Below are 11374 nucleotides of genomic sequence, written 5' to 3'. Positions count from 1 at the left end.
ACTTAGCCATTAGTTTAAGTTGGGATTCAGCTTTGTCATCTCTTACAAAAACCCTCTTTCAGGCGAAAGTAACAACAGAAAGAAAACTGAACGAATGTGTATTTGTTGAACTCGCAGCCGGTAAGAATTCTGGAATTTTTTTTCCCAAGTTATTTATTTCATTAAAATTAGGTTAAGTGAAAATGGATTGAATCTGATTTGTTTATTAAAATTATAAATGACAGCAATGGCGCTCACCTTACAACGTTGTACTTATTCATTTCTGCGGAAAAAAGATGGGAATTGCCCCTTCAATCAAAGGTGATATTTTTCATCTTTTTTTTGAATTCTGGAAATTTTGCCTGCTTTTAAAATTTTTAATTTCGTGGTAATGACATTTGCATATTTTGTTAAATGTTCATTTTTGGGCAGCTTTGGAATTTATTTTCTAAAATTAGGCAAAATTAGATCATAAATTGTTGTTTTTTTTGTTGAGAGAAATCATATATTGTTAAATTAAATTTTGATTTTTAACATCATAAAACCAAAATTGATTTTTTAACACTATAGAAAAAAAATTCGTTCTTCTTTGTAGTGTTAAAGTTTTTATTTTTAGTGATGAAAAACATTTTCAAGATTTTTTGTGGGGTTAAAAATCAAAATTTTCTATTGTTAATGATATATTTCTCATATTTTATAGGGGTTTAGGACACTAAAAATAATTGATTAGTGATTGGTATGAATACTAATGTTGGTTATTTGCGATCATGTAGAAACGAAATTGAACATGAGAGGACAATTGTTGGTGCAACTGATGATAGAGGTGGTTTGCCTAAAGATTTGTTGATAGAGATATTGTCTAGGCTGCCCGTGACAGACCTGTCGCGATACAAGTGTGTGTGCAAATCTTGGTATTCTCTTATTTCGTGTTCTGATTTCATATCCAAGTACCTAAAAAACTACTATCATAAAGACCATAGTTGGCATGGTTGTCTCCTCGCCGTGTATCCTAATCCTGTATGCATGGCTGCACTTGATACGTTTCAGTTATCAATAGATGAAACACCTAAAGTATTTGCATCTGAGACCATTGATCTCAGGCCTATGGGTACATCTGACATTTGTGGTCCTTGTGATGGCATATATTATCTATATCAATATAATTTTGCTGAACGTGTTTTGTGGAATCCTGTCACTAATGAGCTCAAACTCCTCCCTCCAGTAATCACTAAGCCCAATTTCCCAAGCAATTTGACTGACTCTGTTTGCGAAGCTTATGGTTTGGGATTTGATCCGCTCAATAAAGACTATAAGGTGGTTGTTATTAAATGTTATTGGCCTGAAGACTATGAAGCTAAACTGTCACTGTACCTGCATCCGTCTTTGTCTACTCATTGCGGACTGATTCTTGGACTTATTGTGGAGATTTATCCCAAATTCATGAGTTTGAATTGGGAACAAATCAGTGTTGCAAATTTCTTGATGGAAGCTATTACTGGTTGTTGTCTAGTGAACCTAGGGGCGAAAATGATTGTGTCATTTCATTTGACATGGCCACTGATACATTTCAAGAGATACATACACCCATTTATGAAAAGCCGGCATCTAGGAGTCTTGCAATCTATCATAATTCCGTTGCTTATCTAACTCTTCATGAGATCAACAAGTCTTTTGTTGTATGGATGTTGAATGAGGGGTTGTGGACCAAGAAATTCAGTATAGGACCTCTGTCTGGTATTCGATGCCCACTTGGTCATTGGAGGGATGATAATCTTATATTGGATTCTGATAATGGTAGGCTAATCCTATTCGATCTTGTCACTTAAGAAACAAGGGATCTTGGATTTCACCATGGTCTTCGGTGTGAAGGTATTTTTGTTTACAGGGAAAGCTTGGTTTCACTCAAGGACAGCAGCCAATCACATCAATGTAATGAAGCTGAAGCAGAAACGACCAACCCTATACTTTAAGACATTAATCAGTACTCCACAAAAATGTCATGCTTGATTATCTATGTTGTGTTTCTTGGTGAAAGTATTCTATATGCTTGTGCTACTTTTCTGAGACTGGAATAAGTCAGAAGCTGTAATGGATGTTATACAACGTTATTTTTGTTATCTTTTCAAGGATGTGATTGAATAAAAGCTAGACTTGATGTACTGTGTTGCATCATCAAAGAATAAAAACTACTTTTCTCCTGGTGGTTTTTCTGAAGTTTTACTGTATTTATATACTTCGTATTAAACATTCATATCTATATACATCAAACTGTCTTTGGAGATATGTTCATATACAAATATACAAAGAAACTCGTAGGCCAACTTTTAGCTGATCAACAAAAAGGTGGATGATAATTGACATTATCTCCTCATGATCTACTATTAATAAGGAAAGATCCTTCTGCCTATTCTTTGCTCTGAAATCTCTCTGCCAGCTGCACTATTTGTGTGTTGTCATAGTGTTGTAGGAATATTTGTATACCGTTAGTTGCAGCCTTGTTTTCAGTGTGATGATTAGGTGTAGGTGATTCTGTATTTTGTCCTGTACTGACTATTTATTATCTTAGGCTGCTTTCTTTGTAAGCTCAAGTAAAGAAGATATTTTGCTAACCTAATATCAATCTCTGCTTCCTCCTTCTCTTCTCTTTTTCTCTCTCAAACTGCAGTCCTCTTGCACCAGGCATATCTAACTCTTCATGGTATCAGAGCAATTGGTGCAAAATCAGGACTCTTGAAATCTGCTCTTTCTCTTTCTGTCATCAGATCCATAAAGCTTTTTTCTTTCTCTGCTTTCTTTTTCTTAAAAATCGAAGCTTTGCATAATGGCAACTGATGCAAACAGTGTGCTTTATTTGCACCCAAATGATGGTTCTTATTCCATCTCAGTAGACAAGCTTATTGGAGCCAGTGACTACAGATCCTGGAAGAGATCCATGGAGATTGCTCTCACATCAAAAAAGAAGATTGGTTTTGTTTTGGGCACAGTCATTCGATCCACATATGCTGCAGATCCTGTCACAATAGATCAATGGGACACTTGCAACTCTATGGTAATATCTTGGATCCATGCTTGTCTTTCAGATACCATTAAAAAATCTGTTCTTTATATCAATACTGCTAGAGAAACTTGGGTACAGCTTGAAAAAATATTCTCTATGGCAAATGGGTCTAGAAAATATAAGTTAAACAAAGATCTTTATCAACTGAAACAGAACAGTCTTACTATAAATGAATATTACACTGCTATGTCTAGCTTATGGGAAGAACTAGATTCAATGAATGCATTGCCTGTTGTTAATGATATGTCAGCTGAGGTGAGAACTTTGCTAAACACAGTAGCTAGAAACTAGGAAGAGAGCCGTTTGTTTCAGTTTTTAAATGGTCTGGATGATCACTATGGTGCCATGAGAATTCAAATGCTTATGCTTACTCCACTTCCTACAGTAGAGTCTGCCTGCTCCATGTTACAACAAGAAGAAAGTCAGAGAGATGTTTTGATATCAAAAGCTGAATCAGACATCTCTGCAATGTATAGCAGACAATTTCCAGTAAAACCAACTGTGACCTGTTCTCACTGTGGTGGAAAAGGTCATAGCCAGAACAAGTGCTGGTATCTCTATTGTTTTCCTAAGAAACAAGAAAAGCCTAGATTGAATCCTGTCAATACAGGTAATAAGGAAAGATCCTTTAATCAATCTTGGAACAACAACAAATTCAAGCCAAAATTGGCTACTGCAGCTCAGTTTCCAACCATAGAGGGAAGTAACATAACTCTCACCTCTCAGCAGTTTGAACAGCTGCTGAAACACATGCCATCTTCCAGTACACAAAAAAGGGAAGTGAAACCGATGAAGAACTAGATAATAGCTTCTCAGGCATGGTGTCTTGTAATCATGCAGAATCTGTCCTAAATGGGTGGATAATTGACTCAGGGGCTTCAGATCATATGACATATGATGTGAGCAAGTTTACTGATCCTAAAATAGCTGTTGCTCTTCCCAAAATAACTCTCCCTACAGGTGACTCAGCATCAATATCTCACACTGGTAATGTTAGTCTGTGTAACTCATTGCATCTGCACAATGTGCTTTGTGTGCCAAAATTCAGATACAATCTCTTATCAGTGCCAAAATTGACCAAAGATTCACAATGTGAGGTGAATTTCTATGGAACACATTGTGTGATCAGAGATGCTGTCTCAAAGAAAGTCAAAGGAGTTGGGAAAGCCAAAAAGGGCCTGTATTACTTGGTTAATGAACCTCTGGGATCAGATTTGATATCTCAAGAACAGAACACTCATAACTGTTTTGCAGCTCAGGATGAAATGAATTCTGTTCCTTTTGCTGTCTGGCATCATAGATTGGGGCATGCTTCTGTGAAAAAACTAAAACATATTCCTTGTGTGAAAAAGACTATCAAGGAAAATAGTCAAATATGTGTGACTTGTCCAATGGAAAAATTTACAAAACTGCCATATCAGTTAAGTGAGTCTCATGCTGCAAAACCTTTTGAGCTCATTCATATGATATCTAGGGTCCTTACAAGGTGTGTACCAGAGAGAAGTATAAGTACTTTCTCACTATAGTTGATGACTACTCCATAAACACTTGGGTGTATTTGCTCCAGCACAAATCTGATTCTTTGAAGCAGCTGAAAGCTTTCTCAGCCTATGCACAGACCCATATCAACTCAAAAATAAAATTTTGAGATCAGATTATGCCTTGGAATTTCATGATAGACCTTATGAAGAATTTTTTGCTGAGTTGGGCATAATACATCAAACATCTTGTGTGGATAGACCACAGCAAAATGCAAGAGATTAAAGAAAGCACAGACATATCCTTGAAATATCTAGAGCAATTAGATTTCAAGGTGGTTTGGCATTATCTTACTGGGGTGATTGTGTCATGACTGTTGTTCACATTATTAACAGACTGCCTACCCCAGTTCTGCAAAATAAAACACCATTTGAGATGTTGTTCAACACCCCACCTAAATATGATCATCTGAAAGTTTTTGGATGTTTGGCATTTGCTGCAAACCCTTCACTGACCAAAGACAAAATTGAACCCAGAGGTATTCCATGTGTGTTCTTAGGATACCTAGCCACACAAAAAGGTTACAGATTACTTGACTTGAAAACAAAGAAAATCTTTGTGTCAAGGGATGTTGTATTCCATGAAACCATATTTCCTTTCCAAATCCAATCCCTAGACAAATACATGATACCCTTTCCAAATTTTCTAAAACAAAACCAAGCTACAAACTTTCTTGTAAAATCACTTGATGCTGAGTATGATCATGACACTGCAGAAAATGACACAAACAATGCTGAACCACAACAATCATCTGTTCTCACTGACCAAAACACCACCCAACCTGAACCAGAACAGAACCAGTCTCTGAACCTCAAACTGATCCTGATACTGAACTTATTTCAAGACACAGCACAAGAATTTCTAAACCACCAATCTGGTGGAAAGATTATGTTCTGCCTCAGAATAAAAAGAATCAGCAAATTTCAAATCTTGCAACTCAGAGTATAAATGCAGACTTTCACGTTTTCTTGACTACTCTGACTGCTCATAATGATCCTGAGCATTTTAAACAGGCTGTGAATGAAGAGTTGGAGCAGTGTGAAAAGAATGGCACATGGATTGTAACTACTCTTCCACAAGGAAAAAAAGGGTCACAAATGGATTTACAAAACAAAATACAAATCCAATAGTGATATTGAGAGACATAAGGCAAGGATTGTTGTGCTGGGAAATAGACAAAAATATGGTGTGGATTTTGGAGAAACATTTGCTCCAGTTGCCAAGATGACAACTGTCAGAACTCTGTTGGCAGTAGCTTCTTTGAACAACTGGTTAACCACACAGATGGATGTAAAAAATGCCTTTCTGCATGGTGACATGGAAGAGGATGTGTACATGACCTTGCCTCAAGGGTATACTGGATATGGGAGTAGAATCACAGTTGGTAAAAATGGCACTAACACAAAAAATAACAGTCTGGTTTGCAAACTTGTAAAGTCCTTATATGGACTTAAACAGGCTCCTAGACAGTGGTTATCAAAACTGTCATCAACCTTGATATCATTTGGTTACAAACAGTCAAAGTCAGATTACAGCCTGTTCATCAAGGAAAACAACAGCACAATCACAACTATTTTAGTGTATGTTGATGATCTCTTGATTACAGGAAATGACAAGGAAGAAATTCAAGCTCTAAAATCTCTTCTTTCTTCTCACTTTCATATGAAAGACCTTGGAAAATTAAGGTACTTTCTAGGATTGGAAGTTGATCATTCTGATAAAGGAATATTTATCTCTCAGAGAAAATATACCTTGGATCTGCTGAAAGATCAAGGTATGCTGCAAGTCAAACCTCTCAAGTTGCCCATGGACACTCACTTAAAGCTCAGTGCAGACAAGGGCACTCCTCTCACTAATCCTGCAATATACCAACACTTGCTGGGAAAACTGATTTATCTCACAGTTACAAGACCAGACATTGCTTTCTCAGTGCAAATTCTGAGTCAGTTTATGCATTCACCAACTGCAACTCATTTGCAGGCTGCAAAGAGTTGCTGAGATATCTAGCTGGAACTGTGAACCAAGGGATTCTTCTAGCTTCTTCTTCTGCTGCTGAACTGATAGCATACTCAAACAGTGATTGGGCAAGCTGTCCAAATACTAGATGATCGTCTACAGGATATTGTATTTTGCTTGGCAACTCACCAATATCTTGGAAGGCCAAGAAACAATCAGTTGTAGCAAAGTCATCTGCAGAAGCAGAATACAGGGCAATGACATTGACTGTTTGTGAAGTAACTTGGCTGAAAGCTCTGCTGAAAGACTTATGCATCTGTTCACTGGCACCTGCCCTTCTGAAAAGTGACAGTGAAGCAGCCATTGCCATTGCAACAAATCCTGTATTACATGAGAGAACAAAATATGTTGAGATTGACTGCCACTATGTCAGAGATATGGTTGACAATGGCTCCATAATTTCTCAGCATGTGGCTTCAAAAGACCAACTTGCAGACATCCTCACAAAGATACTCAATGTGAAACAACACAATGACATTCTTCTCAAGTTGGGCGTTCAGGCTTCACCTCACACTCAGCTTGAGGGGGGGTAATAAGGAAAGATCCTTCTGCCTATTCTTTGCTCTAAAATCTCTCTGTCCGCTGCACTATTTGTGTGCTTTCATAATGCTGTAGGAATATTTGTATACCGTTAGTTGCAGCCTTGTTTTCAGTGTAATGATTAGGTGTAGGTGATTCTGTATTTTATCCTGTAGTGACTATTTATTATCTTAGGCTGCTTTCTTTGCAAGCTCAAGTAGAGAAGGTATTTTGCTAACCTAATATCAATCTCTGCTTCCTCCTTCTCTTCTCTTTTTCTCTCTCAAACTGCAGTCCTCTTGCACCAGGCATATCTAACTCTTCAACTATCAGAACCTAAAGTAGATTTTTAACATGGCAGAGCAATACTCTGTAAATACATCAGCTTATTTTCTGCATGTGTTCTGGTGTATCTGAGAACTTTGGTTTGTTGCAATTGCATGACAATTGTTTGCTTTCGTTTCCATCTTTAGATGATTTAGCATTATCAAGTCTTCAAGGTTGACAATGAGCATTATCAAGTCCTTGGATTACTTTGGAAACCAATGTATGCTTTGCAGAGCTCAAAAAACTTTAACTATGTCCTTCTTCTTCTTCTTCTTCTTCTTCTTCTTCTTCTTCTTCTTCTTCTTCTTCTTCTTCTTCTTCTTCTTCTTCTTCTTCTTCTTCTTCTTCTTCTTCTTTCTTCTTCTTCTTCTTCTTCTTCTTCTTCTTCTTCTTCTTCTTCTTCTTCTTCTTCTTCTTCTTCTTCTTCTTCTTCTTCTTCTTCTTCTTCTTCTTCTTCTTTATTAATATATAAAAAAACTACAGTCATGCAGGTTCATTGGATAAGAAGGAAATGATGCAGATGTAGGATCTACTCATACCATGCTGCCTCGAAAATTTTAAGTGAAACCTCCAACATAATATAATATTTCAATAAGCAGGCTTATTGGATTGTAGAAGTAAAACAAACCATGTTAAACATTAACTTACAGCATAATAAGGAAGAATAAATCAAAAGCATCTAAGTTTTTATTCTAGTCACATGATTTTGACATTGCATATGGTATTTCTAGAGTACAATTGATTCTGAACCTAAATAATAACACATCAGTCCTATGTCTACAACAATTTCTTCTACTGTATCCACCTTCCAGGGTTTATCACTTGCATCCCTCAAAGTAATTGGAGACTTGAATTTTCCATCCTTTGAATCTGTGATTGCTTTTGTGTTTGCTAACCAATTAATCTCCAAATTCAACCTTGCAATCTGGAGTAAAACCTTGCAAGTTTTGAATTAGCTTTTGTTCAATATACTTGAACCTACTTCTGAAATCATTTGAATTGATTGAATAAGAAAGATTGTCTCTTTTTCCTCATCTATTTCTTGGTTGTTGATTGCATTGATTAAATTCTTCCATTTTTCGATACCCAAACCAACCATTCTTATATTGATTCCAGTTTTTGTTCAATTGCTCCATATCTAGAACTGTAGTGAAGAGTGAAACGAAGAGGTGTTTTTGCCTCTTTGAACTGATCATTAATGGCATTAAGAGGGGCATCATTAAAAAAATTAAAAAAATGTGCTATGTATTTTCCCTCAAACTGATCACAGTATCCTACCACATATAAATTTCATAATACTTAAGCTTTGCATGTGCAGCTTCTATTCATACTTCATTTATAAATTTGGCATATTTATCTCAAGTTGGAGTTTGCCGGTCGAAATTGATTAATCCTGACTAAGCAGTAGCATTGCAAGCTACCTTACTGAAACATTTAACCGCTAGAAAAGAACAAACCTATACTGCAGACAAACTCGTTTCTTGGACAACCACCTTTAATGTTTCTTAAATTAAAATTTGAAAATACATACTCATAGTTAATTTTAGATCTGTGTAATTAGAATGCTTTGCAAACGCAACACGATTTATAAGCAAACTTGCTTACTGATTTTGATATTAGATCATATCGAAAGAGATCTTGCACCGATATTGATAATGCATAGTATTTTTAAAGGTTTTTAATAATGCATGAGTGTAATGAAAGATATGTCAAACTGATTGTAATAAACACGATTTTCCATCTTTAATAAAAAATTCGTAAGAGTTGTTCACTTTCAAGTTGGAATTATATGTCACAATACAATTGAGTGTGAGTGTATTTTCGGTCCCAATATATATATAAATGATTTTGTTTCAATTCCAACTTAAATTACTTAACAATAAATAGAAAATAGTTTGCTTTATAAAGGTACACAAACATATGTGGGTCATTAAATGTATACATGCAACATGTATATGTATGATACATGTGCAATATATGTACAAATATGATATAAATCATACGTATATACAAAGTATTACCAGGGCCGTCTCGGGAAATTTAGAGGCCCTGTGCTAAGAACAAAATTTAGGCCCACATTATAACAAATTTCATACTCATATAGTTACAAGAATTAAAAAACCAACAAAAAATAATACAGTATCAAAATTAAAGCATAAAAAACAAAATAGATACAACCTAGATTTTAATTGACGAATGAAAGTCGTTAATGGCAAATTTAAAGAATTCATTTGCTTCCATAACCTAAATTTACCCTTTTTCCATTGGAATAAAAGTGTAAAACACATATATAGTGTGAGAAATAAAAGGAAATATTTTGGGTCGATTGTTTGAGAAATTGAAATAAATAGTTTAATTGAGATGATATTGGATGGTTTTTTATTCTCATAATTGCTTGTTGAAAAGAAGGGGGGAAATCAAGTCAAAGAAATTATTCACGGGAAGATGAGAGTGACAATTACTTAAAATAATTACTAATTGTATTTTGGGGAAAAGAGATTAAAATCATTTAAAACCATGGAAAAATGTAGAGTCTGTTGAATTGCTGTGTTGATAATGGTGAGCATTTTCCCCTGGGAGTTACTAAGTAAATTTTATATCTTTTGAACCCCAAAATTTTAGGGGCCCTAATTTTTTGTATGAGGAAAAACCGCCCAAGAGACGGGCCTGAGTATTACTTTGGAATTGGAAAGGAGTTTGAATTTGTAATTGATAATCTATGAGTTATGTAATAAATTTGTATGTTATACTACAAGAGTTAATTATTATTAAGGGCCTGACTAAAATATATCTAAATATATTTTTATGATTTTGAGTAAGTAATATATTTATGTTTGATTAAAATTTAGTTTTAATTGATTTAAATCCACTCGAAACAATTGTTAACTTTGTCATTGCCCACTGCCTCATCGGATCCATTATAATCAGTTGATTCAATCTCCTATAGAGAAATTGTTCCATGGTAGTTCACCACATCATATAATAACTAATATATAAAGCTAAACTTTTAGTTAGGTCACGAGACAACGATACTTGACGTCTCAATTATTAGCCATGTGTAGCGCCACGCAAGCGATAAATAAGCTATAACACGACACTTATGACAATGGATAAGCGAATTTAAGATAAGAAAAATATTTTAGAGTTTTATTTATGATAAGACTTTTAATATGGGGGTGTTAAATACCGCCAACAAATTTTATCAAAATCGCCCACATTTAAGGTGAATGGACACCAATACCCTTACTATACCCCCACACATCTTCCTCTTTTTCTTTTAATTTTTTTTTCTCTCTCATCACCCGTAACCACCATAACCACCACTCCTCAACCACCATCAACCGCAACAACAACAGATGAAGGGAAGCAGTGGTCCGACGAAAGTACATTGGAGGTGGAGCTAGCGCAGGGGCAACGATCGGAGGTGAAAGGGCAGTACCTTTGATTTTTTTAATCTTTATGTGCTCACAATCGGCATGCAAAACCGATTGAACACCACGATAATTGGTTTTGGACGCCGGTCAACCTGGTCAATCGGCATGAAAAACCGGTAACCCGGTACGGTAACCAGTTTTGGATGCCGATTACCGTGGTCAATCGACACTTGAAACCGATTGCAGTAGTGGGTTGCCGGTTGTGCTAGTCGCCAGGGTTAAAAAAACCACCTTCCCGCACGACAGGGAAGGTGGTGGGTCGTCATTATTCCGATGGTGGTTAACTGACTCGCTGTTGTGGTTGCCAGAAATATAAGTTGTAACTTAAAAAAAAATTGGTACCTCTAGTCCTTTTGGTTGTTGTGGGCAGTGATGCTGCAGTGGGTGGTGGTGGTTATGGACGGTGATGGTGCATTAATGAGTGGTGGTGGTTGTGGGCGGTGATGGTGCAGTGGGTGGTGGTGGTCGTGGTGGTTGGCGATTGAGGTTGAGACTTAATGGA

At 36.1% G+C, this 11374-nt stretch overlaps 1 protein-coding gene across 1 annotated transcript; it reads left to right on the top strand.

Moving 5' to 3' along the window:
- Positions 1–226: 226 nt before the first annotated feature.
- Positions 227–1805, top strand: LOC110701788 (F-box protein At5g62510-like). The gene is made up of 3 exons (XM_021879416.1): positions 227–300; positions 753–1477; positions 1552–1805. The coding sequence occupies exons 1-3, from the start codon at positions 227–229 to the stop codon at positions 1803–1805; spliced, it is 1053 nt and encodes a 350-aa protein (XP_021735108.1).
- Positions 1806–11374: the final 9569 nt, after the last annotated feature.

Source organism: Chenopodium quinoa, unplaced genomic scaffold (genome assembly GCF_001683475.1).
Source record: "Chenopodium quinoa cultivar QQ74 unplaced genomic scaffold, ASM168347v1, whole genome shotgun sequence".
In the NCBI taxonomy this organism is placed as follows: domain Eukaryota; kingdom Viridiplantae; phylum Streptophyta; class Magnoliopsida; order Caryophyllales; family Amaranthaceae; genus Chenopodium; species Chenopodium quinoa.
Note: the sequence above shows the minus strand (reverse complement) of the source record. Positions and strands in the feature narration are given on the sequence as shown.

Excerpts from the sequence above, each read along its gene's own strand:
- LOC110701788 (XM_021879416.1), top strand. The coding sequence starts at position 227 with ATGGCGCTCACCTTACAACGTTGTACTTATTCATTTCTGCGGAAAAAA. Across the intron at positions 301-752 it reads AATTGCCCCTTCAATCAAAG|AAACGAAATTGAACATGAGA; the intron begins GTGATATTTTTC and ends GCGATCATGTAG. Across the intron at positions 1,478-1,551 it reads CTTGATGGAAGCTATTACTG|AGATACATACACCCATTTAT; the intron begins GTTGTTGTCTAG and ends ATACATTTCAAG.